The 27,279-nt window shown below is 45.9% G+C and overlaps 1 protein-coding gene across 3 annotated transcripts in view; it reads left to right on the forward strand.

Annotated features, from left to right (window-relative positions):
• Nucleotides 1-26,169, forward strand: part of IGSF11 (immunoglobulin superfamily member 11) — a 104,990-nt gene extending 78,821 nt beyond the window's left edge. For all 3 annotated transcript variants that reach the window (XM_058018784.1, XM_058018786.1, XM_058018785.1), the window contains exons 2-7: nucleotides 18,768-18,931; nucleotides 20,101-20,308; nucleotides 21,100-21,255; nucleotides 22,276-22,398; nucleotides 22,629-22,779; nucleotides 23,405-26,169. In XM_058018784.1, coding sequence (XP_057874767.1) covers nucleotides 18,768-18,931; nucleotides 20,101-20,308; nucleotides 21,100-21,255; nucleotides 22,276-22,398; nucleotides 22,629-22,779; nucleotides 23,405-23,855 — 1,253 coding nt within the window. In that variant the 3' untranslated portion in view covers nucleotides 23,856-26,169. The remainder of the gene's footprint in view (nucleotides 1-18,767; nucleotides 18,932-20,100; nucleotides 20,309-21,099; nucleotides 21,256-22,275; nucleotides 22,399-22,628; nucleotides 22,780-23,404) is intronic.
• Nucleotides 26,170-27,279: the final 1,110 nt, after the last annotated feature.

Here is a 27,279-nt window from a genome sequence, read left to right on the forward strand (position 1 = left end):
TCAGCCAAGGGCACCCTACCTAGCAAGCAAGATCTGAGATCCTAAGAGAGCTTGCAATCACTAAAGAGCTGATAATCACCAAGCTTGCTAGAGGGTAGCCCTGTGGCGTCGGCCTCGAGCTAGCCTAGCTTTTGGGCACTCTCTCTCCCTGAGGACTGGCTCCCGGGCTATCTTGCTCTGCTTGATAATAAGGCCAGAATAGAGGCTTTATTATATCCTACCATTCTCTTCCCCTGCCCAGGGTGTTGCCATTGACTTCCTTGTTCATAGCCAAGACCTGACATGACAGAGTTCACAGCCTGATGTGCTCCTTCTCAGCCTCAGTGTTGTGTGTTGATGTGGATGTGTGTTCTTGGGCTGAGAAGGGAGTTTGGAAGTACTGGGGTGGTTGTCCCCTTCCAGCATGGCTGCACACAACACATGCACTATTGCTGAACAAGCTGCAGGTCCCTGGGAAAGTGGACTTCTTACACATCTCATTTTTTTCTGTGACCTCCCTCACGTCTGTAGAGTGTCCCTGCAGTTGAAGCATGAAGAAGTTTGAGATCTTGGGGCACCTTTTTAGGCCAGTGATACATGGACTGTGGTCTGGGACAGGATCAGCACCATGTAGGTAAGCTCTAATAAATAGTAGAGACTCAGTGATTTCATTCAGACACTCTCCAAAAATAAGAGTGGATTTGGGGCCAGAAGTTCAGACACCACAATTCTGGTCTGTGTGCTGCTTAGCAAAGTGGCAGGCTAAGTCTCAGTCAGCCCTATACCCTGCATTTAAAACTGCTTGAGATGGAGTTTTCAGCCTCTATGGAGCAGTTTGTTACACAGCTCTGCTGTTGTCACAGCTAGATAGCTAGTCAGAGGTCTCACTGCAAATTTTGTTGCTAATAAAGATGATTGGTGGGGAAAAGAGAACTATTTTTATCATGCAAATTAAAAGCATACCACATTTATCTTTTAGCATTTTTCTATCTATTTTTCTTCTGTTTCTTTGCTGTCCCTTTGATGTATCTCCCTATCTCTATCTCATTTCCTACCTTCCTTCTTCCATGATTATCACTTTCTGCTTTCACAGGGAGCAGAAAGAAGCATCTGCTGTGCTTTTTGAATTCCCACTTAATCCTGCCTGATCTCCCATTATGAGAAGGCTCCTGTCCCTCTGGTACCTTTGTGCTTGGTACAGATGAGTATGGCAGAGCCCTGCAGAGGGTCCTGTGCTTTTGGGATGCTTCCCAGGTAGTGCCTCCAGCACCATCTTCTTCCTTGCTCAATCTGAACAGCTCATGCTCAGATGCTTACGTTATCACTCATTTCTTGCAGCCTGATGGATGGAAGATGGATGGAAGTGACGCCTGGAGCTTTCAAATATGTTCATTAATTAGGCCTCCTGGGGTGTATTCCCGGCTGACCACTGTGTGCGCGTACGCGGAGCTGGCGGGCGGGAGGAGAGGGCATGCCTGGCTCTGGAGCATACGCTGTGCATCCTGCCGCTTTGCAGGCTTGCTTTAACAGTTGGTCATTCCTTAAAGCCTCATCCCCCTGCAGAACTGGAGAGAGCCTGGGATGCCTTGGAGGGGCAAAGAGACGCAATCGAGTTTGACAGGATTTGCACCACAAATTAAGTGCTGAATGTTCACGTTTGACACTCCAGTTCCATGGAGCTTTTGGGTAGCCCTTCACAGAGAAATCTGTCAGAAACCCAAGCATCCAGAAAGCAGGGGGAAAGCCACTCTGCCACCTCCTGTTTTTCACTTCTCAGAGGATGCAAAACACCAAATTGGTGCTGCATGGCCTTGTCAGCTCTAGTGTGCTGGGGAGGAAGGTACTGTCATGGCAGGGAGCTTGCACAGTGCCCTCCCTCCACTGCCATCCCACACCTCCATGCTTGGTGTTTCATTTTAGATGTAATGGGGATGTGGTGGCAGCACCACCATTCTTCTTGATTGATTAAAAGTACAAGTAGGAACAAAACTCATTTAATTATATTGAGCCAGAAATGTTCTTGTCAAAAGACTAACAGAAGCTTGGTTTCATTTCACAGATTTCCTATTTCCAAAGGTAGATGTATTTTCTCCATCTGTCCTCTGTGGTTATGGATTATTGCTGTATGTGCTGTCTAGAGCAATGCTGTCTTCCAGCCTAGCAGAAGTGCTTTGCTCCATTGTTGTATTGCTTCCTAGAGCCTGGAAAAGACTTCACCTTTTTGTGACTTGGGTATAGAAATACATATCTGTAGGTTGTCATATACTGAGAGTTGGGCAAGCAGTTCTAAAAAGCTGTTCCTTTGATGGAAGTCATCCCTGTATGGGCAACAGCCTTGTGCCAGTCTCAGTACAGCACATCCTCCCACAATAGCACCCTGTCATTAGAGCTGAATTCCTTCCCTGTGGCCTATGTTTACTGTCAACATACAGAACATTGCTGTAGCAACATCAAAAGACAACTCCTTCTGAGCTTCTGTGGTTCTAGGGTTTAGCCAGTGTCTTTCTCAAACTCTTGGTTCCTCCTGCTCAGAGACTACTCTTGTCCTACTGTATTGTTTAGCCATTCCACATCCTGCCTAGAGATAAGCAAATTATCTGTGGGGGTATGGGGCTCTTGCAGAAGCCTCTGGTGGGAAGCCTTTCCATGTATCTCTGTGGGCTGCGTGTATTTAGCCATGCTGATTTACCTCCATAAGTAGCCATCAAGTGTACCCTGTTGCATTTACTCCTCTGTGGCCTTCAACAAATGTTTTCCCTAGGGTCATATTCTAGCTTGCAACCTATCTCTTGGAGTATTTATTGTGTTCAACCTGCATCTAGCCTCGAGGCAGGCCTGTGCTCCTTGCATTGGTCTCTCTGCTTTTTCTCCTGCTTTCCCTCAATACCACACGCCCAAGCAGCACAAAGCACTCTTGGGCTGAGGGGACACTGCCCCAGTTCACAGCCAGGCAAAAGGAGTCAGGCAGTCAGATGCATTGCTAGGACAGCTGCTGAGGTGGATGGAGAGGCCAGAGGCTGTGCCTACTCCCCTTCCCCTGCCAGAGGTTACCCTCAGTTCAGGGTGTCATCGTGGCCACCTGCATTCTTGTTCTTTCTGAATGCATTCTTGCATTCTGATCTCTCAGTGTGGCCTATGGTAGAAAAGAAATTGCTCTTACCCATTAACCAGGATCTTTTTGCCAGAGCTGTGTGGGAGAGAGAGCTATTACACCAGCAGTTCCACTGGCAGGTCTGAGTGGGAGGCAGAGGCATGAGGAGTGAGAGGGATCCTTCTCTGCATCTCTGGGAGCCACCAGGAGCAGCTATGTCCTCAGCAGGAGTGACTACCCCTCTTCTCCCAGCAGGTACAGACTGCAGAGCCCAGCATTCAAGCCCAGATGCACATTTTTCAGTGGCAGGCTGGACTTTGACAAAGTAAGTTTTAGCTTTCTGACTTTGGGCTGATTTATCTTAGCTGGTTTTTATGGAGTCTGAGGAACAGCCTGCAACCCTTGAAAGGCCTGTGAACCTGAGGTTGGAAACCCCTCCTCCACCAGGCAAAATCATCTTCATGTTTATGTGAGTGTGTGCAGCAGCTTCTGCCTCATGTTGTGATTTTTGAACTGACAGAGGTGGTGTGAGCACTCGCAGAAGGCAAGGAAAGCAGGTTGGATGAACACTGTCGAAGCAAATTCAGGCTTATTATTCAAACAGATGTTCATGAATATATTTTGCCATACTTGCAGAGTTTTAATTGTAATCTGACTTGATGGGCACATGAGTTTAAAAGTAGAAGACTGAATTTATGGAAGGAGAGATGATTTGGAAGATGAACTACCAGGCCAGAAAGTGAGAGCTCATGTCTGGCTCTGCACAAGCAAAGGCCTGTCACCTGGGCTTGTTGATCCTTGTCTCCTCTGGGTCCCAGGGGAGCTCAGATCCTGCTGGGAGAACACATCAGCATCCTGAGCAGGACTATTTGTGTGCTGAATTGTCTGTTCATTCATAATTATTGTTTTCTTTACTTTATACTGTTGGCAAATATAGTGGAGTTTTGGCACTTTTTTGTCCTCCTGCCTATCACTCCTCTGTCCCCAAGTCAAGGGCTCTCCTCCTTTACTCTTCTGCTTTCTCAGCTTCCATGGGAAGCTGTCAAAACCTTTCATGGTGGCACTCCTGTGAAACCAGATGTCTGTGAACTTTTGGTGATACAATGACTTCACTGCCTGGTGAGCAAGAGGAGAATCTGGGAAAGAAGCCAAAGCATGATTCTACTACAGTGATTATTATTATTTCCATTAGCAACTATGGCAGGAAAAGTTATGATAAACAAGGGAGAGATAAGTGCGATTTGTAGGTGTTTAAACCCTACTGTGCATTTTTTAAAATTTGTTTCTTTTTCTCGCTGAATACAAACACTGATTTAAAGCTAGGAACAAATGGCTTCATTTTCACCCAGATCCCGGTGATATTGGGGGTGCCCACATGTGGGGCAGCACAGCCTATCCATTCTCACACAGTACCTATCACACAGCAGGTAGCAGCCCTGACTGCAGATGGGATGTCCTCTCCTCTGGCAGCATCTGGAGGGTCAGAGAGGCATCAGCACCTTCCTGAAGGGGACAGTCCCCTCCAAGAGCTGTGCTGGCTGCCCGTGCAGCTTCCTCACCCAGGAGGTGTGCAGGCAGCACTCACCTCAGCTGGCACCGTGGTTCATCTGGCCTGGACCCAGCTGGCTGCAGGTGAAGGCAGCCTCCTGAGGATGGTCTCAGGTGGAGGATTTGGACAGAAACGAGCCTGAGAGTGCAGAAAAGAGCATAGGAGAGAGGTTGTTTTGTGATGATAATTGCTGGCATAACTGTGCTGAGGCAGCTGTTAAAAACAGTGATGCTTAAAGAGAAAGTTTTACCCCTTATGGTAAATGACGTGGTAGCACAGACTCCAGAGATGGAAACCTCCTGCTCAGCTTCCTGCAGAGCTGTAAGGCAGCAGCTGGTAAGAGAGCCATGGCTCCAAAAATACTGGTGGAAAACGCAACACCTCTGCACATGCTGCGTGGTCCCTTGGTTCCCCCTCCAGGCAAACAAAAAGGAGCACAAAAAAGTAAGTAAAATTGAGGGCTCAGCCTTTTCCAGCTCTTGGGAACCACAAGTAGGTTTCTCTGAGTTTTAAGGATACCTGGGGAAAGCAGTGAGTACCTGCTCTTGGCTTCAAGAGAAAAGAAAGAGTTTGGGGAGGCTTCATTATGCAGAGTAGCATTGATCTGAGATTTTAATAATGCAGTGGACTTGTAAGTGTTCCAAACTGTGAGATTTTTGAATTAATTTTTAATCCATGGTTTAACATTAAAGATTAACATGTGTTTCAAATTTTAGAAAGGAAATTCACCCCTGAAAGGCTAAGACTTTCTTCAGTGTTTTCTTAGGGTTTTGTTCTGTTTTACCTTTTTTGTCCCTTTTTCTCCCTGTTGGGTACATAAAATATAAAAAAATAGATTAAAAAAAAAAACCCAAACCAACAAAAAACTCCCAACAAACAGCAAACAAACAAAACAGCCAAAAACAAAGGAAAGGGAAAACCCAACACACAGGCTGTGGTTGGGGAATTTTCAACTTGTTGTTAAACCATTGTCCAATTGGGCTCTTTCATATTAATGCTGCTCTGTGTGCTTTTAGACTTGGCAGGAGAAACAACATCTGTGTGAAAAACTGAGCCAGCTGTGCAGAAAAAAATGTTAGTTCAGAGCAGTTGTGTACTGTGCTGCTTGGGCATAAGCAACTTCTTGCATTCGCTGCAGAGGGAAAATTTGCAAAATGTTTTCCTGAGACTTTTACTTTAAAAGACAAGGGAAGCTCATAGCAGTTTTATGTCTGCAAAAGTTAGCAGCTGTTGTAAAAGGGAATTCAGGACATCATGGGAAGGGAAGAAGAGAGAGCAAGCATAAAATCAGATGGCAATGTGGGGCTTGGTCATCTGGGGTTATCTCCAGATCTTGGCATCAGAAATAAGGTGGTAAGGAGGGAGCTGCATTGTCAGGTACAGTAACAGCAGCATCTGCTCTCCAAAGTCTCCTTTCTGCATTGCAAGCATGTTATGATTGTACTCTGTGGTTTTTGAAAAGCTGCTCAAAGGCTTTGGAGCATTTGATAGTTCCTTGAGGGTGCCTGCTTTTTTCCTCCCAGACTGGAATGCTTTGGGCCAGGGCTGCTTGCAGAAAATGTTTGCTTATAGAATCATGTTGGCCTCCAATGGAGCTGAACATAGTGAACCTTCTTGGTTATTCTTTTTTCTCCTTGATAAGATGTGTGTGTGTGTGTTAATTTGAAATCAATACTAATACTTAGTACAGTGGTGGAGAGAGTGATTAATAGGCAGAGCAAGGGCCATGAATCAAGTTCTAAATTCCTGTTCCTGTCTTGCCATTGACCTGCTGCATGGTGTTTGGGTGAGTTATATCCTCGCTTCATCTTGGTTTTCCTCACTGCAAAATGGAGACTCTGCATTTCTGCCTGGCATATTTTAGAGTTACCAGTGCAACTTTCTGCCATTCGAGTTTTTCAGTGTGATGCTGTGTACACAACTAGAGTGCCAGAGGGCTGGCACTGGCTGGAGGGGAAAGTGCACAGCGTCTGGGAAAAAATCAGGCTCAGTGATCTTGGCTTGGATGCTTAGAGCTGCAGATGCTTCAGCTCTGGGTACACGATGAGCAGGGAGAGCCTCTCAGCTCTGGGATGTGTTTGTCTTTGCACCCTGTGCTGGCACATGCCAAAAGGACACGTAGCAGATGGACAGCAGATTTGTATTAATCTGGCTGTGTACATTTCATCTGTTGGTCCTGCTTCCAACATACATCATGGGAATGATCAGCCCAAATGACTGGAGTGTTGGGAACTGATTTATAGTCAGCAACACTTAAACCAGAGCTTTGGGTTTTTGTGCAGACAGGTTGAAAAGATTGCACTTCCAGAGGGCAAAGAGCATGGAGTGACTCTCCTTCTGGGAAAGGACTGCAAAGTGCTTAAATTTATGTGGTGCTGTGGCTTTTGTGTGGAAGTCTCTGTGCCTGACACTCTCCCCTTAAACCACATGGGGACCAAACTTCACATGGAAATGTCTACAGCTCCAGCACTCTTGGTGTTCCCACGAGAAGATTGTGATGGAGTTGTTTGTAGCTAAAGCAGGTAACAAAGTGGACATTTATTGCAGGGAAGTCCTAATGTACCCTCTCTGTTTCATTTCACTTTCTCATAGTGAGAGATCAGGTCGTGTAATGGAAGGACCAAAAATCAGGGTAAATTTCCACTGGGAAAAGAGACTTTTCACATGATGTTGAAAGGCCATAGCATATTAAGTATGCATGTGTGTATTCACTGCACTGGTACTGCATAAAATTATGCAAAGTTTGAATTTATGTAATATCTAAATATATGGCAAAAGTTTAAATGGATTGAAATAAAGTGTTCTTACCTTATTGAACTGAAGTGTGCCAATATTACCATAATTAAATGAGGAAGTCAAAGCAATTCATTTTGTCTTCACTCACTGAAAATGTCATCAAAGTTGATAGTCTTACAATCTATTTTGATTTTAATGAAAACTCTTCTTTTCCCAGTGGAAAATTGTCCTTTTACAACCTCTTTTAGACAGCTCAACTCATAATCTGAAACATTCAATTACTGACCTGACATTTGCCAGAGCAAAAGACAAATTTGGGTTTTCCTTTCTTTCAATTTAAATGAAAAAGGCCTGCCTCATTTTCCTTTTTTTTTTTTTTTTTTTTTTTTTTTTTTTGTTTCCTTTTTGTTTGCTTGTTTTTAATGATTTTAATAATTTTAAATCCAAAGTCATTTGGGATTAATGAAGTTTAAGATATGGAGGTCTAATGTCTTTGAATATGCCCATGTAAACTAATTTCAATCGGACTGCTTTGCTTTAATCAGTCCTGTTTGGAGACAGGGAAGTTTCATGGTGATTTTCCATATTCTTAAGCCTTAAAGGCTCTCTCACCTATGAACAAGTTACAAGAGTTTTTTTTTAAACCCCAGTTTGGCAAGATACTCAAACATGTGCCTAATTTTAAACATATATCTCCACTGACTTATGAACCTTTAGTGGAATTTCTAGGACATATCAAATGCAGCCAGGCATCAGTGTCTGGCTGAGCAGCTCTGGCTCCAGGTGAGCTCCTGCTGGCCATACAGGTGACAGCTTTGGTGGAGCAGGACTCAGTCAGGTCACAGAGCAGGAAAACTGTTAAGGCAGCTCAAAGTTGTGGTGAGCAACAAACTTTGGCCAAGTATCCTTCCACTTGCAAAGCTTATGCACTCCACAAGTTGAGAGCATTTCATACACAGGACACAAAATGGGTGTGGAAAGCAGATAGCCAACTTGTTGGCATGGACTCAGCCAAAACTTATGGTTTTCTGGACCAAATCCTTTAAGAACTTGATTCTCACCCTGGTGACAGTCCCTCTTGATCTCAAGGAAAATGGGCTCAGTCTATTAATGAAAACTTTTCCTCTCAGAAAGGGCTTGGGAGGTTGATTCCTTGGGGGTTGCTTTTATTTTAATATATTAAAATATTTAAAATTATATTTTTCAAATATTTTAAAATATTTAATTTTATTTTGTTGTATCTTAGGCACCCCTTTGTTAAGGGGTGACCCCACCATAATCCCCCACAGGCCAATATATGCAACCATGGGGTGGTGATGATGCTGGAATATTTCAGTAACAGGGGAAGACTGGTGAGGTGGTCCCAAGAGGCATTTGGAGGAGCTCCCCTGCATTTGGCTTGAAGAAGCAGAGCCATTTCTTGGAAATTATTTCCAATCCTCAAACCCCACTGCCCACAGTCCCCTGAACTTCCTAAGGCCCAATCCCATCTCTCATTCTACTACTGCAGCCCCACAGTCCTCTCCCTAAAGCTCTCCTTCCCAAAGCCAACCTCGTCCCCTCTCTCCAACCTGAACTTGGTCTGGCCCAGCTTAACCCCACCCTTGCAGGGAACTTCCTTGAGGACTCCGGGATGATGTCAATGGTGTCTGCAGGGAGGGAGACAAGATCCAGCATCCTGGATCTTCACCCAGCCTGTGTTTAATAGGGCAAGCCCTGTGCCTTTTTTGTTCATCACCCTCTGCTCTTCCTCCTTTTGGAGGAGGGTGGACATAGCTCTTGATGCTTTGGGTAAAAGCAGTTGGATGAACCATAAGTTGGGATGCTTGCACTGGAGTTTGACCTAAGGATGGTTGTCTGCTGCTGCTGCCTTTCCCGACCCCATGGTTGTATATTCCAGCCTGCCCACCCATTCATCCTGCCTTCCCCTGTGCCAACTCCCTTTACTGGACTTTAATCCTTTAATCTTATTCCTTATGGGCTCTGTCCTTCCCACTCAATATTCCATTGCATATATTTAATCCTTGAGTTGTTTTCCCTTATTAAGCAGTTTATCACTGTTGCAATCTTTTTGTATTTTTTTTTTAGCCAGGAGAGAAGGAAGAAATTTATTCTTTCGACCATAAATCATTTACAAAGCTGCTGGGCTGTTAATGTATTTTTTATGTCTCGGCAAACAGAAAATAGAAGTGAGTGTCTTAGTAAAGCTTTGCCGACCTGTTTTAATTTCAGCTTCCTAACCCTGACTCTCTGTTCCCCAGTCTTGGGAGCAGGTCCATTTCTCTTGTAGAGGCACCAGTGGATACCTTCTCCCCAAGGAGACAACGCTGCTGTGTCAGCAGTGTCATGTGCTGGTGCCTGCACTTGGCACTGATCCGCAGTGTGACACATCTCTGCTGACTGGGCTGTGCTGGGAGAATACCAGCAAAGAAATGGGATCAGGCAGGGTGGGAACTCAAGCCTATTTCTGCTTTTAGAGCCTGGCAAGAGCTCTAATTAGATGCCCACTCTGGGATAAGCATGTTACATGCTGCTCTCAATTCAACCCATGCAGCCTGAACCTGTACTTTTCATGCGTGGGCTCAGGTGTGGTTACAGAATACCCACAGGGATGCTTGAGGATGCTTTCAGAGACAAGGGCTGGCCATGGTGGAGCTTCCCAAATGTTAAGAGCTGGCTTCAGAGAGGTTTTGCAACCTGCTTCATGAAAATTAAGCCAGTGTGTACCTTCACTGTTCTCAGTCAGCTCCGTGCATTTTCCCTCTTTCTGGAAACACAGATACCAATCTTTGTGTAAAAGGTGAATTTCATTTCTGGTGTGCTGTGACAAGCAGTAAGATAATTAAGAGGAGGGAAGTGAGAGGTGTGTGTTGGCATCCCAGCTAGATGAATGGGTAAGTCTGCAGCTCAGAGCTGTTGCTGCAGGCTTTTTGCAAACTCAAGCTGAGCTTCTTACCTTAAATGTACTTATAGGAACATTTGATAAACTTGCATCCCCAAGTCACTTGGGCTAAAGTAACTGGCTGTGGTCAATTAAAATGTTCCCATTCCTAGACATCCATTACTGTAGGATGATGCCTCTGCTGTAGCAGTGAGCAGAACAGGACAGTGTGTCTGCAGTACAGCTTCCCCCTCTTATGGCAAAAGAACTTAGAATGTGCCCATACCTTCCTCAGCAGGTTATGCTACTTAATGCCTAGCTGTGAGGTAGAGGAACTGCTTCTTTTCACCTTTTGCTGGCTTTGGGGCAATAACCTTGTGTTGAGCAACAAGGCAAACAACAGAGGATGACAACATCTTAAGTTACTGCAGCAGGATTCCCCAGAACTGATCTATCACAGGAGCAGGGAGGTGAAGGAAAATTAACTGTATTTTCCAGTCTTAGTTTTCTGAAAGACAAAGAATAGGGAAATAACTTTTTGTGCCCAATTAAACTCTTGCTTTCCTCCTTGTCTGTGCCTGCTATTTGGAAAATAGTGTTTCAGGCATCTCTGAAGGACCTGAGGAGAGGGAAATGACTGGCATCCTGTTGCAAGGATGCACCACTCTGTTTGTACCTTGGGTATCCTGCCTTGTGTGGCCTTCAGCTATCTTCTGTAGACAGATTGCCTGCTCCTGATTTGCCCACCTGAGTCCTAGGGTATGAGTCATTGATGACTCTGATTCTAAACACAGCCAGGGATGGACAAAATTGACACCAAATGGTCTACAGAGTGGGCTGAATTAGCCTTACTCACCCCTCCACTCTCAATTTTGGGGAGAAATGAGTGAGCTCTTGAGTTCCTGTTCCCCCCTTAGTCCCCTCTGGCCTTGCTCATCTGCTACAGCAAAAAACCCCCAACCTCTGAAGTGCAGCTGCTCCTTGAGTCCTCTGCAAATGCTGTGAATTCAAGGACTGTCAGCTCAGATGGCAGCAGTTTCTGTTTCCAGCCAGTGCCGCATGCATCTGGGGGAAGTGTTAAACTTCCCATAATGTACTTAATAGTGCAACACTACACCATGGAAAGGGGATTAATGCATGCCCTCTGCACAGCCATTGATTAGTTTCATCCTAGCTAATGTCATTGTAGACGCTATTTCTGTTCCTCTCAGTGTTCTTTTGTATTTTTATAATCTTGCTATAATACAATGCAGTTGTTTTTCTGCCTCTAACTTGCACACGTATTGCATGCAAGGCAGCAGAGATAGAAGCCTTGCATCTATCCCAGCTTGCTGGAGCTGCAAAGGTGGCAGCTCTCCTGGCAGCTTTAGCAAGGCTTGATAGAAGCATATAAGAGAAGCCTGTACTGGGATCACAGCAGGAATCCAGGACTGGGAAGGAGCATTTGAGTCATTGGCGCCATGGAGGCTGCATCTCTAAACCAGATTTGAGTTCTTGTTCCCACTTAGCACATGCCAAGAAGTTGCTCTAACACTATATTCTCCTCACTGTTCAAAAACTTCTTCTACATTTCAAGTCTGTGACTAATTAAACAGAAGCATTAATATCTATTGGAAAAGCACAGTTCAGGTGCTTAGGGAGCTTAGCATCATGTGAACTCTGCTACCTGGAGAGCACAGCCCCTCTTGATTTCCCTAGTAGGTTTGAGTACTCAGCAGTTCAGCAAATCAAGGCTAAAATTGAGGCCTAAACCTGAGCACATGAGGATCTCACACTAATGGGGACCCTCTGAGGATACCTGAAGCTGTCTGGCTTGCTCAGCAGGATCCAGGCAGTCTGTGTCAGAAACAGGGAAAGAATCAAATTCCTCAGTATGTCATGAGAGCCCCTTTCCCACCCCTGCACCAGCTGATCCAGCTCCTCTGACAAGGACATGGAAGGGAACTGACACCATTCTGGAAGTATGTGCGGCTGAAAGCTTTTCTGCCATTTTTGTTTTGGTCATTGAGTCCATTTTTCATCCTGTCTGTAGCTGCAGACTGGGGAGGTCAGCACAGGGAGATATGCTCTATGTCATCCCAATCAGTCAGTTGCTTGAAATCTTCCTCCCAGCTAGCCTCCAGAGAAAGACTTATTTCCAAAAGAGAAGATGACAGGGGTGGTAGTGACTGCTGCTCACCAGTCAGCACCCGAGGCCAGAGTAGAGTGGGTCAGCAGGAATTTTCCCCTGTTAGTTTTCCGTCTAGTTCAGGTTATAAATGGCAAGCAAGAAGGGTCAGTGTGATCAGCACAGTTCCAGAGGTACTGAACAGCTAGTCCAGTTCTTGGCAAGAAACACTGCAGGGCTCAACTTCAAGACCCTGACAATGTGTTTTCTCCATGGATTAGTGTCTGCTAGCCTGCATATCCTACAGGTTGGGCAGTAATCCTGAGATTACTCTTACTAGTGTAAAATGGATCTTTTCACTTGGGAAGCTCCATGCTGAGGGAATGACTTGATACCACCAGCTGTGTCTGATGGTTTCTCCAGGGATAAAGGTGCCTATTGATCTGCATTTAACAGGAATGCTAACACTACAAACATCTCAGAGGAAAAGTTAGCATCAGTATAGTTTTAATACCTGTTTTACAGAGACCTTGCTCTAAACCATGCTAGATGGGATGGTTTTCCTGCTATTTCCTCCAGTCTGTCCTGCAGAGCCAGCAAAGATAGGAAGGAAAATGTTGGAAATTATTTTGCCTTATACACTGTTCCATTGTCTCCCACAGGTTACTATCCCATTGCTAGACCTCTCAGACACTTGCATAACATGTGCCCTCAAACTGGGGCACAGAAGCAATCCCCCTAAGAATGGACCAAACTTTGTCCCCTTGCTGTGAGCTGGCAGAGGGGGTATTGTTTGCTGGAGTCATTCCTTCCTCACTCTATTTCTCCCACTATTATTGTTCCAAGGAGGTTTCTACCAAGCATCCTTCCCAGGAAAATTTGTGCTAGGGCACCTTGGACCCAGGATGCAGTCTATTATGACAGTGTGAATCTGTCCCAGATACCTGCCCTGCAGAATGACTTTGGAACCTGGAAGTTTTTCCATGGTAGAATTTCCTTAATGAACTGGAAATAGTCTAGCTAGGCATAAGCTCAGATCTATGCTCCATTGCAGTGCTTGGTGATGTTGGTTACCCAAGCAGGCTGGAGTCTACTGCAAGCTGCCTCCAGACATTAGGTTGGGTAAATACTGTGTTTGGTTAGATAGACTCTGAACTAGCAAGTGTACCACATTCAGAATGAAGCAGGATACACAGTCCCTGGTGAGGATGGGCAAGACCAGTATTCAAGAATCTTGTTGAGCAGCCAGTTTGGATGCTGTCATATCATGCTGGATAATTTCAATGTTTTCTGTGTTTGCAACTGCAAGCCAGGCACTTTCAAGGGCTTTTGAGTGTTTGCTGCAGAGGCAGGTCCTATGGCAGGTGTACTGCCTGCTTCTGTTCCTGCCTCCTCCTGCTGTGAGTCACTCCTTCCTGGGCTGTAGGTTTTGCTGCTGCTCAGTGTGTTGGCTTGGCAGTGTACCTCAGCTCATTCAGGGTGGAAGACATTTCTCTTCTTCAGCACAGGGGGTAACTTTGGTCCCAGACTCAGAGATGTGAGCCAGGCAAAAGGCACAGCAACTTGTCTTTTCCTTTCATCTCAGGAAAAAGACTACTCTGCAGTTTCTCCCTCCATTGCCTGCGGTTGCCAGATGGAACACTGTGCTTCTACCCTATTCTGCAAACTTCTGTGTGACCTCATCTGTGCCTCTCTAACAAGGGACCCAAAATGTCATACTGCCAAAGGTATCTTCCCCAGCATGTGGCAGCAGGATTGCTAATTGCGCTGGGACAGGCAGGAGCCATTCCAGCCATTCCCTGGGTTTCCTATGCAAGCTGAATCAGCTTGAAGCTTTATTCTCATTTCCCCACAGTGACACACATTCCTGCACATTTTCCCTTGAGGTCTGGAGATGCAGAATGCACACAGCTGAGGGTTTCTTTCATCCCTTTCACACCTTCTTCCCTCCTTCTTCCCCTGGCCATTTCTTTCCCTGGCTTGCCAGCACTGCAGAGTGAACCTGTACTCTAGTCTCTACCTTTGGTATCAGGAGTTTGCTGCTAGCAAGTGCTAGCAAGTGCTGATTCTGCTGGTGATCTCTGGAGGAAAGGTGTGGCAGTGAGTGGGAGCTGGGAATGTTTTTTACCAACTTAGAATGAGTCAAAGTGCTTAGATTTGCCCATGTCTTTCAGTTTCACTGTATCTGGTATATTCTGAAGGCTCTGTGAAACTTGCAACCCCTCTAGGGCAGCTAGAAAACGTGGCAGCATCTGACTCCTCCTTACACCCACCAGGGAGGGCAATGTGTGCTGTGGGACTGTGTCCTATGTGCTTGTGTCATGATGTATAAATTACCTACATAGACTCCTTCATGCTTAGCAGGGAGGGAGCTGGAAAAGCAGCTACTTGGAAAAGCAGCAGCAGCAGCGAGCCATCAAAAATGGAATCAGTTCTGTTGCCAGAATAATTACTTGAGCCTAAAAATGTGAAGAAATTCTGAAAGAGCCTCTGCAGCCAAAACATTCTTCTGCTGACTGGTTTGCTGATAGGGGACAGAAAAATGGAGCATCCCTTCTAATTAGTGATGGGAGCTTGCTGCCTCAGGATCAAAGGAGAATGCTGTTTGCTGAATCAAGCCAAGATCAAAGTGTCCTACGTATAGGAAGGGCCCATTCCTCTTTCTGCTGACAGTGGTGTACCCTGCTCATCCTCTGGGCATGCTGCTTACAGGGCTGCTTAATTACTAAGTAAGGAGGAGACTGCAGTCACAAGAGAGGGTGTAATGGCCATTGTAATCCAATTCTGAGAGATGATTTGGTGGTGATCGATTCTTTGTCTCTCTGAAGTCATTAAACTTCTGAATGCTTAGAAAATACCTGGATTGTGTAACTTTGCAGAAGGAGACTTCTTACAACATCCTTTGCTTGATTTTTCTGACCTCTTATGTGTAATTTGACTTAGTAGGCTGTATGTGTGTGCATATATCTATATTTGCATTTATATCTACTCAAGGGAATTGAAGTCCTCATTCCTTAGGCTGCATTGTAAAATCCTTATCCCAACAGATATGCTAAATTTGAAATCTCTTTTCCCCTCTCTCCTCTGCCTCCCTCCTCTTGCATTAATACAAACCCACATTTTTGCAATGCCCAATTTTGAAATGAATCATTTGGTTGAGTTTTCCTAGTTGGTGTCACCCTGGGCAGACAGGTTTTTAAGTGTGTGTGACTTTGTGTGCATCCATCTGTGTTTTGGGCCATGACTGTTAAACGTGTGGAAGAATGCAGTCACAGAGATACTTGCATAGATGGACAAGTGCATGTGTAAATGTTACATTTTGTGATAGTCTTGAGATGGTGCAGCTTCTGAAGAGGGTTTGGTCTTTGCTCTTTCAGCTGTCTCACTGAGAAAGGAGTCATGTTACAGTACTGCCTGCCCAGTGCTGTGCTAACACACCACCCTACCTCCCTGTTCATGATGCTGGAGGAGGAGTTTGCCTACCTTTCCTCATGCCTTGTTCAGTCTTCCTTGTCAGAAGTGGCTGTGTGTGTGTTTCCCCAGCTGTAGCCCTGCAGGTGCCGTTCAGCTTAACAAAATGAGTCCTAAGTGTCACCTGCCTTGTATACCAAAAGAGCCAAAAAAGGGCCAAGGAGCAGTTTGCATGCCCTGGGCTGCCTGAGGTAAAGGCAAGCCCGAGGAGCTGGCTTGCCTGGTGGTTTAACAAGGCAGAGATAGGACAGTGTGGTGGGGGGGGGGTTTTGCTCATCTTGCAGGCCAGGTTCAAAGCAGCTCCCTTGACAAGAGAAATGAACAGAGACCTCAGCTACTCCTTAGTGCTTCCCTGCTCCATGGCATTCAAAGTAAAAGGGATGTTGTGGTGCCTTGAAAGGAAAAGGAGATAATGTGGGCTGTAGGGTGTTGCAGCATAAGAGTGGGGTACTGGCAGGGAAAAGTGAATATGTGTTTTCTTTCATCTTTAAAATTGCTCATGAGTACATTGCGAAGTTCTCAAATGTAGCAAAAAGTATTTTTATGGTGAATAAATTATGCATGTTCTATTTTAGTGTTTTTATTATTCTGCAGGATGTTTACAATTAACTAATAATAAATATTAGGAGTAGGAAGAGGGTGATTAGAAAACCTCATCATCTTGATGACTGAGTGATTGATATAACTAATCCTGCAAAGCAAACTGCAAAGTCTGACTTTTCCAGTAAATTGGAACAGTCACACTTATGTATTACTTTTTCTGAATGACAAGGATTTGAATGTGTGGGTTTTTTATGGAAGGTAAAGTGGAAGGGATAAGGAATGAGACTGAAAAACACACAGTGTTGTTCCAAATTGCATGAGTAGTTTCTTTTCTTCTCATGGAGAGGATCTCATTAAATCTACACTCAACATAACAGAAGAACTTCCCGCACCATGTCGGAGAGGGAGGTCAATCCAATAGATGTTCAAACCATTGTGACTCCCTGCACACTGGTTAGCACATTCATGATGCTAGACTGGATGAGTAGTCATGGCAAGACAGCCTTCAAATTTCAGTCTGCAGAAAAGACAATTCCTTGCTGGAGTCACATTCAGCAAGAGAGATCTCCAAAGTTGACATGGATCACTTCCGGGCTTTGGGCTACTGCCACTGCCTTGCCAGCCATAAGAAAATGAGGAGTCCAAATCCATTCCCTGCCTGTTGCCCACAGACACAGCTGGAAGGCAGATGCCTTGTGATAAAGGTGATGCTTATTCCTGGCTCTTCCAGTTATTTACTTCTGCTTGCTACTGACAGACTTGCATAGGAGATTGATGGATTAAGGTTCCACCAGCTGTTTCTTATCCGCCACCTAAATCTCTGAGATGTTAGTACTGGAGAGTAACTGTTTCCCTAGGCGTTTCCAAAACATTCCATATTTTTAAGTATGTCCCAAGACAATGAGGAAAGTCAGACTCGGGGTGCTTTTTCCCCACAAAGTAAGAAACTTGTGAACTTCTCTTGAAGAGGTTAGAGTGAAATTTTATCTGACTGTGTTCTGGAGCATTTCTGAGCCTCCCTGAACTACGTGGGGCTTTGAAGGTAGGAGATGTGAATAGAGGAATGGAAGTTTGGAAGAGGCAGCTGAGTATTTGCCAAGTCCTGGAGTAGTGCAACTCTGGAGCAGTCACTTCAAACACCAGAACACATGGAAGGCTATTCAGGTGCTAGAATCTTTGGGTTCCCAGCATCTGAAGCTCAGCGCTTCCAGGCTCTGGTGCTGCATTTCTACATTAGGCAGTGTGGGAAGGATTTCAGCAGACAAGCATGTGGGGACACTCACCTTTTCCTCAGACATCAGCCTATTTGATATCTCGGTAGTTCAGATAGAAAACTCTTCTCATGAAGCATTTCACCTTCAGCAAACCACTGTCTCTTGGCAGAAGACAGAAATTTTTCAGGCAGTCCTTCCTGGGTTCAGCAAGAGAATAGGGTGGTCTGAAGACAGCACCTGGATGCTAGCAGTATTCTGCTGTTGCCTTGGAGCTTGAAAACTCCTTGCCTTCTTCTCCAGCACCCTCCTACGTGCTTTGAACAAGAAAATGGTGAGCTGTCATAGAGAGATATACCTTTTTATAGTCAATATTTTGATTTTGTGGAGAAAAATGGTTTAAAGCATTTTAGTGCAACTTGAAGTGGTGGTGGAGACCCCTTGGTTAGTTTCATTTGACAAGATTTTGGTGGTAGGAACAGAGGTATTTCCCTGTGTGACTTGCAGTCTTAAAATGGCAGCCTTGAGCTGTTGTACTGGGAAGCTGGTGCTTATCAGGCTTTCATCTTTGTGCAGTCTATGTGGAATCCTAAGAAGTGGATGGTAGAAATTCTGGAAAATAAATGAGATTTGATGAGATCTTCCAGTAGCAGTAGTAATTTTTCATCACCTAAATAGAAAGGACTGGACTGGAAAATAGTTCAACTTTTAACCCTTTAAATTAAAAATATTGTTAAAATACATCTGGTCTTGCTGTACTTTATGAAGCATAGAAGTTGGAGGAGAACTGTATTTCTTGGTTAATATTGCAGTTTCTTTTTCTCATTCCCTGGTGTTGGGTATCACTAAGAATGATGGGTTTGAAAACATATCTCTTTCTCTTAGAGACAGCTTGGTTGTTCTTATAGCCCTTTACCTGTTGCCAAAAAAAATCACTGCTGTTGTCAGAGGCTCTGAAACTAGAGTGCCCACAATTAAAAGGACCACATATCTACATTTGTCTGTAAAAAATGTCTGCATGAGAGCAGAATGATCTGTGAAGAAGGAATATAATTCCTTTTAGACAGATATAGTAGGGTACAGTTGTGTAGGAATGGGATACTGAGTTGTGACCTGCAAGTGTATGGGACCATCTGCAGTGCTTTGAACTGTGTGTCCTTCTCCTGAAATGCTTGAATTGTGTGTCCCTCTCTTTCCAGGTCTGGTGTGTGCCCTGGAGGTGTCAGTCAGTTCAGGGAGTATCCAGGTTGCCCGAGGCCAGACAGCAGTGTTGCCCTGCACCTTCACCACTAACGCTGCTCTCACTAACCTTAATGTCATCTGGATGGTCATTCCTCTTTCCAACGCCAACCAGCCCCAACAGGTAGGTCTTTTCTTACAGGAGCAGGTACTTCCTTGGGGCTTTCCTGCTCCCCACCATATTCTGGATGTAGGCCCTCTACAATGCTGAGTCCATGGTGGTCCCAGAACTTCACTGTCCTTTAACTGCTGAATGTGCTCTCTGGGTGTCACATGAATCTGTTTTCTTCAATGTTTTGTTAACAGATGCACATTGTGTCCTTGCCTGGATATGCAGCTGGGACAAGTGTATGTGAAACTGTGTTGCTGCCCTGGGCCTCTGGTAGTATGTGTTCTCAAAATAGCACAGGAAATGTAATCCAGGTTTTGGTGCACTGGATATGGAATTTGGAGGGCCTGGGAGTAGCTGCAGCTTTAACTTGTGAAATCTATGTAAAATGTTCTCTAACACATAACTTCTCATAGACTCATTGTCTCTTTTACTTCCCTTCTTATTTTTTCACTGCCTGTAGCTTTTGCAAGTCCATTCTTATGGATACTAGCAAATGAGAGTATATAATGGTGGGCACAGGAATCATAACCTGAGATTTGCTGGTCTGTTTTTTGCCCACATACTCTGACAACAGAAGAACGCCTTTTCTCTGAAATAAATCTTGGGTCACACTGCCCTGATCACATTTTGTATTCAGTGTGAGAACCTGCACTGAAGAAATCTTGCTCCTCAGGGACTTGGTCTGAGCACAGTCTGACTGGCAGAGGCTGTGCAGGTTCAAAGGTTGCACTGCCTGTCATCCAGCTCATCCCAAAGTCCTTCAGTAAACAGTGTCAAATCATGGCAGGATCTTACTGATGGAGACTCAAAATGATACTGTCCACAGATGCTTTTCTTCAAAGTATTCACTGACCTGCTGAGACCCTCTGCTTCTGTACATTGATCCTGTCCAGGCAGGTAATGACTATCATATGAAGGAGGCTGGTATTGCCAATCCAGCTACACCAGAAGATTTGGGTATCTTTCTGATCTGTTATGAACATTTTTACTGACATAAAATGGGCTACAGAGGGTGTTCCTGTTTTGGAAAAAACACCATTGCTATGTATATTGAGGTTTGCTTATTCAGAGACATTTTACTAACTGGTCCTTTTAGCTTTGGAAGCCCATGTTTTGCTTGCTGTTCTTCCTCCTTGCTCAGCTCCTGCAGAGTGTTGTTTGAGCCTTCCTTTCTTTTGCAGGTTATTCTCTACCAAGGGGGTCAGATCTTTGGTGGTGCACCCCAGTTCTATGGGCGAGTGGGGTTTGCTGTGACAATGCCAACCACCAGTGCCTCCATCTTCATCAACAACACTCAGCTGTCGGATACTGGCACCTACCAGTGTTTGGTCAACAATCTTCCCGACCGAGGCGTCAGGAATATTGGAGTCATTGGACTTACTGTCTTGGGTGTGTTTATTGGTATTATGGGGGGAAGGGGGGAGGGGCAGGGACAAGGGGACCTCTGTGCATGACAGTGCATCATGAGCAACACAGTACTGTGTGCCTTTGAGCCCACAGACATCCTGTGGTGAGGAATGGGCTGCCTTATGGATACTGTGGGAGTTTGTAGGGCACATAGACTTCATATGCAGGCAGTGTGTAATGAAGTTTTAAAATGTGGTGGAGAGAAAGTTTTTGGGTGGTATTGTGATATGGAGTTGCAAAGTAGCAGGAATAAAATATGAGGGCATCCCAGAGGGCTGAATGGAGCGTAAGGGGTTTGGTGCATAGCAACAGGAGGAGAGAATGACTTTATATCTTTGCTTCCTTTCCATGAAAGCTGTTAGTTCTGAATGCGCCCATTGATGCTAAATACTCCAAAGTGCATGCCATTATAGGGATATGAAAGCAAAACCAAATCACAGTAAATTTGTCTATAGTTCTGTTAACTTTCACCATCCTTGCTATCTCAAAGACAAATATTCACCTTTTTTTCAAGGGAGAGGTCTAAGAGAACTGGGTCCTGTGAAAGTCAGCAGTAGTCTGTAACCCCGATGGGCTGGTGGGTCAGGAATCTTTGTGTGAATTGTCTCCCCCCAAACCGTAACGAGTTCTTGTCTGCTGCCTCCTTCTTGTCCTCTTGACAGCTCATGCCACTGTCCTTGCTTTCCCCAGCAGCACATGTCCAGAGTGAGCCTGCATTCCGCTGTTTGGTCACATTTCCTGATTTGCTATCACCTTCCCCTCTTCTCTCGCAGTTCCTCCTTCTGCCCCGCTTTGCAGAATCCAGGGGTCCCTGGACGTGGGCAGCGATATCACACTGACCTGCAGCTCAGAAGAAGGCATCCCCCGGCCAACATACCTCTGGGAGAAACTGGACAATGTCCCCAAGTTGCCCCCAACTGCCACACAAGGTGCTCATTCTGTTGATTATCCTCTTATTTCCCAGGTGGCAGCCTGGGCTGTCCCTTGTCTGAGCTACCAGAGGTGGCATGGCTCACTGAGCGTCTGCCATCATTTGCATGGTCCCTTTATTGGAACGAAGATTCCTAAAGCCCACGGTGGACAGGGTACCCTCCAGAGGTCACTTCAATTTTTGTGGGTTTTTCTGGTCCAGAAACATGTTCCCCATTGAAAAACAAGGATTGGGTCGAATGGAAGAGAGAGAGTGTGATTTCTAGATGTTGGCATGTGGCTGAAAATTTCAGCTGCCAACCCACCTGCATTTTAAACCAAATTAAAGGCTTATAGAATGGAAGTGGGGAAAAGAGAGGCAGAATCATCCTGGGGAAATACAGCCAGCTTCTCACAGTTCTCCATGAGGAACTGATGCCACAGTTCTCCAATAAATTACTGCCAGAGATGCTTTTCAGATGCATAGAGAAGCAGGGCTCTGATCAAACTGGTGTTTCCCAGCCTCAAGTCCCACTCTTAGGTTTTCTTAGCCTAGGTGTCCTGATCAAATACTGACAGCTGTACTTTTGCCCTTTATCTTGCTGTATTTTAAGAATATGCCACCTTTCAGTTTCATGTAATTCAGGAATGAGGAATATTGGCAGAGCAGGAGATGGGGAGCCCAGAGATGGGAGAGTAGGGGTTCTGCAGAGCAAGACTGAATTCAACAAGTAGATCTAGGTATAGATATTTTTGCATCTCTTTCTTCCCCATTCTTACACAATGCTGAGAGTCCCAAGCTTTCATCTGCAGAAATTCCTCTATAAGAAGAGAAGGAAACATGTAGTGTAAGCTCCTTAAGGCCTAATCTTGTCTCTGTGTGTGTATGTGCACGCACAATGCTTCCATCTAAAGGTTATTTCCTAATTTATTTCTCTCTTAATAGTCTCACACCAAAATTCTCTATTTACTGGCTTTGCCTTTTCATGGTTTTCCTCAAGCGGGGGAGGGATTTAAATCCTTCTTTTCTCTCTGACTAGACCAAGTCCAGGGCACTGTCACTCTCCGAAATATCAGCACTGTGTCCTCAGGTCTTTACCAATGTGTGGCTTCAAATGCCATTGGAACCAGCACTTGCCTTCTGGACCTGCAAGTCATTGCACGTAAGTATTTTGCCAGGGGAGGCTTGGCCACCTGTTTCTGTCTTGTGACAGTAAGGTGTGTAACCATGTTTGCTGTGAGCCACCACATGCCTCTCCATCAGAAGACAATCATGCCCTGGAATGGGAACATTGCCTCTCTCCCCTCCCAAGCCACGCAGTTTCATGTGCTTACAGATGGCCACAGCCCATCCCTGATTTCTTCTTCATGCTCTGTTCAATCATCTCCACAGCTCACCCACGGAGTATCGGCCTGATTGCAGGAGCGGTGGCCACAGGTGCCGTTGTGCTCGTTGTTTGCATTGTTTTGGTGGCTGTAGCACTGTTTTACTGGAAAAATAAACACAAAGAAGAAGAAGAGGAGGAAATTCCCAATGAGATAAGGTAAGGGTCAGGGAAGGCTGGTGATGGGGGACCTCCAAGCAAAAGCTGTAGCTGACAGGAGTGAAATTGGAAACCTCATTTTTGTTAATCCTGGGTGCGTTCCCCCAGGTCAGATGCCCATATATATACAGAAAATGGAGGGAGAAAATGAAAAATGGTAACAATACATTTTCTTTTCAGTATTGCCTCTAATGTCTTCAATCCTTCTGCCAGCAAGAGGGATGGGACTTCATGTTGTTAGCTCTGTAGGAGAGTGATGTGGTGGGAATTCTGACCCATAATGCCAGATGCTGCTATCACTGCCAGCAGTGATAGCTAAAAAACTGTGGAGATACAGCTGTGATATTCTCCAGTCACAGAGGTTACAGTCACAGCTATCACTGTCTGGCACTGCCTGACTTTCTTTGAGCATGGGTCATTTGCCTCAGTGGCAAATTTGGCACCGGAAGCACACAGGACCTACACATATGTAGGTCCCGCAGAGAAGGACGAATGAACAGGCCAAGGAGAAATGCTGATTCACATTGGTGCTGGGATCGATGACCCCAGCATGGTAGTTAAGGGTGGGGGTGTTGGACAAGTGGGCCAGTGTCCTCCTTATGCCCTCATATCTTCTTCTTCCCAGAGAGGATGAACTGCCACCCAAATGCTCCTCTGCCACAAAGACGTTCCATGCTGATGCGTCCTCATCAGAGAACGACACCCTCACCTCCTCCAACACCTACAACAGCCGCTACTGGAACGACCCTAAAGCCAACCACGCCACAGACTCCTTCACCCGCTTCAGCAACAGCAACGATGCTCACCAGCCCCCCTTCTCCCGCTCAGGGAGCACGAGTGCCCGCCCCGTCTATGCCAACGGTGGCCACCCGTCCCCGGCTCCCCCTAAGACACTGGTGGTGACGGCCAGCACGGCGCCGTCGCCTCAGGAGGTGATCCGGAGCAACGGCTCGGTCGGCAGGAAGCCACGGCTGCCGCACACCCGCTCCTATGCAGTCAGCCAGGCCACGCTGGAGCGCATCGGGGCTGTGCCCGTCATGGTGCCCGCCCAGAGCCGGGCTGGCTCCCTGGTGTAGGACCGTGTGGGTGGCTGAGAGCTGAGCAAGGGGCCTCTCATCCCCGGTGGGGCAAAGAGACCCTACTCCTTCCTGAAAGTCAGTGAGGCGGTGGGGGGGTCACACACTTCCCTCTCCACCTGCCCTCCCTCTCGAGGCTGCTGCCAGCTGGTGGGACAGCCCTGGCCCAGCTGCTCTCCCCCCAGCTGCTGGAGCTCCTCGTGCCAATGGACGCCACAGATGTGCCAAGGCCAGAGGAGCAGGGAGGTCGGGATGTGCTCCCGGGCTGCTGGGCCCCAGCTGGGACATGCACTCGGGCCTGACCCTGGGGGGAACTTTTGCTTTTATTTCCTGTTGGTTTTGTTGGGGACTGATTCCATCCATTTGGGTCTTTCAGGGAGGTTGGGGAGATATATATATATATATTATTTTTTTCCATTGTTGTTGCTGTTTTGTTTCCAAGAGGATGATGACCTGTGTTGGGGCAGGGAAGGCTGCGCAGTCCCAGCTTCCCATGGCCCTGACTCCACTGTTGGATTAGGGAGTACTGTGCACTGGGGCTGGGTGTGAGGAGGCATGGGACAGGCCGGAGGGGAGATGAAGGCACAGCCACCAGCCCAGGCAAGGGGATGGTTGGGTGAGGGTGTGGGCCAGGAAGCATTTGTCTTTATTTTTTGCGGTTCTTCCCCCCACCTCAGCACACACAGACACACACAGGCACACACACAGACACAAGCAGATCCTCAGACTGGGTGTTTCTCCTGCACTAGGTTGGAGTGCCACCAGAGCCCTGTTTATAGCTGTGGAGGATGCAGCTGTCTGAGCATCTTTCCCTGAGACACTCGGTGCAGAGCAAGGCTGCACCACTGCTGCTGCTGCTGAAGCTGCTGCTGCTGCTCTAGGGCTTGGATCTCTTTTTTTCCTTTTTTTGGGGTGTTGCTGGGGTTATTCAGGAGGCAGAGAGCAGTAGGGTGGTGCGATGGAGCACCAGGCAGGTTCAGGAGGCATCTGTTGCCTCTGGGCTGCTCTGATTTGGGGCAAGTGACTTCAAACCCCACAACTTTGATGTTTGCATGGTGGATTTTATTCATCAGGCTATGCAGGGCTCGGCAGCATGGCAGGGCTAGGAGCCTTCACAGAGAGGCATCAGAGTTTTCATTCCTGCTCTCCCACGTGCACAGACATGTTAGCAGGATTTGTTTCCTGCTTTAGAATGCAGAGGCTTAATGAAAGCCCACACACTATCTCTCTGCCTCTCCCACTTCCTCAATGTCCTGGGACTGGGTACTGGTGGCATCTGCCAGTGGCCCTGCCATCTCCTTGCAGCCTGGCAGGTGGTTTTGGCTGGCACCTCTATTTTTTCTATTGCAACTAAATAGCCTTAATCAAAGCCAAGAGTTGAAACCTCTGAAGGAATCTGATGCCATTTGGAGGGCTGGACTGAGGGCTGGGATATCCTCTCCTAGAGAGCGCTGGTTCAAAGAGGCCACACCTGGATAAGTGTTTTGGCCCTCCTGCATAACACCAAGCCTTGCACAGGCAAAGGCAGCAATCACCTCAAAAAGCACCAGAGCCCTCCCAGGTCTGCTCTTGGAAAAGCAATGTGGGGAGTCACAGGTGACTTCCATAGTTCTCACATTGGAAAAGGGTCTGTTTAAGCCAACAGACTCTTCCTCATCCCCACTTTCCTTGTCCCGGCACGGCTTTACTTTCCCTAGCAGTGCACAAACCTTGGGCAGGGCCTTCTACCTGAGCAGTACAAATGCAAGCACAGACTCTGAGGAGGAGGAGGGAGAGGTGAGGGCTGGGTTCCCACGTGGACACAGTGGCTTTTTGGGAGACTGGGAGCTCCCAAGCAGCACTAGGTTTGAAGCTTGGCTGAGATTTTGTGCCTTCTTTTCTTAAAATAAAAAAAAAAAAAAAGGAAAAATGAAAGAAAAAGGAGATAAAGAATCCAAAATCCCTTCTTTCCCGTTCTACAGCACTGCATCCAGAATGTGTGCAAAACCCCCAGGTGGTTACTCTGTGTGTGCACACATTTCACTGGTGCAGTCCAGTTTCCTGCCTGTCTGCTCTCTTTGCTGCTGGGTGGTAGGATTGATGGGGGAAGAAGAGTGGCTTTAGAAACCCTAATGGCGGAAGGAAAAAACCCAAAACAATCAAAGAAAAGCCCAGACACATTCTCTCTGCTTTTGTAACAACCCCTGTGTGACATTTACAGGAACACTGCCCTCAGCAGGCACCCTCCTCTACTGGGAAAGCTCTTCTGGTTCCTACCCTCCATAAGACTGTTTGCTCCTCTTTCTTTGTTCTTTCTAATTGTATAAAATTCAATAAAATTTTATTCATATAAAAAAAGGATTTCTGCCTGCCTGCTGCTGCTTTTTTCTTCCTCCTACCTAATTCTGTAACTACAATGACTTTGGCCATTAGTACTTATCCTTGATGTGACTGGCAGTAGGCAGTGACCGTGCAGCCGAGAGCTGAATGTTATTAGGCCAGCCTATTTGGTAGTGAGCTCTGGTATGAGAGCCTTGTTTTTCCCATTCATAATAGTCTGACACATTGCCCTTGAATGTACAATTTCCCAGGCTTGCAAGGTCGCTACTTCTCTGGACAAAGGTGAGTTTTATTTTCTGTCTTTTGGCAAGGGAGACCCTATGCGGCTTTGAGTGATGTGGGAAAATGTTTTTTATAATTTCCAAATTTTGCTCTTGTATTGGCTTTCCAATCAAAACCATGGCATGTTTATCCCAGATTCAAAATATAAGGCAGTTGCTGATTTTCTTGGGCATTTGAATAAGTTTGATGGAGGAAAAATATTAGGAAATAAACAGAAATGCTGGTCCCCACAGACAGAGCATGTGAAATTTCAGTCTCTGAGCATTCACACTCTCAGAGCATTAGGGCACTGCAAAGAATACACTTCTTAGTCTGTATCAACAGCTGCTACCAGAAGGTTATAATTAGTTAGGGCAACCTGATGTTTTGCCAGGGATTTTGCATTTTTCTCTCCATGTTTCATTTTCCCTATTCCTTCTCTAAAATTTCACAGATATTCTGAGGGTGATTATTAAAACCAGAAACCTGCAGATCCAACAGCAGTGGTAACTCAGCCCTGCTGCCCATGCATCATGTTCTCATTCCTGGGTATTTTTCAAAACCTACTTCCAAATGCTCTTGTAAATGTGTTTTCAGCTATAGACCTTACTGTAAATAAGACAGCTGCATTGCCATTTTCAGGAAGTTGTCATAGGAATCTTAATGTTTCCATTTATCACCTTTTGATTGTGCAATCTTGATGTGACATTAGTAGCATCTTCACATTTTATTCCCATGATAGCCCTGTCAGTATTCTGCTATACTATCCATCCCTTACTACTGGTTTGCTCCTTACATCATCCTTCTGCATGTCTTGTTGATCCAGAGCAGGATTTCCTGGGAT

The sequence above is a fragment of the Melospiza georgiana genome, chromosome 2 (genome assembly GCF_028018845.1).
Source record: "Melospiza georgiana isolate bMelGeo1 chromosome 2, bMelGeo1.pri, whole genome shotgun sequence".
In the NCBI taxonomy this organism is placed as follows: Eukaryota; Metazoa; Chordata; class Aves; order Passeriformes; family Passerellidae; genus Melospiza; species Melospiza georgiana.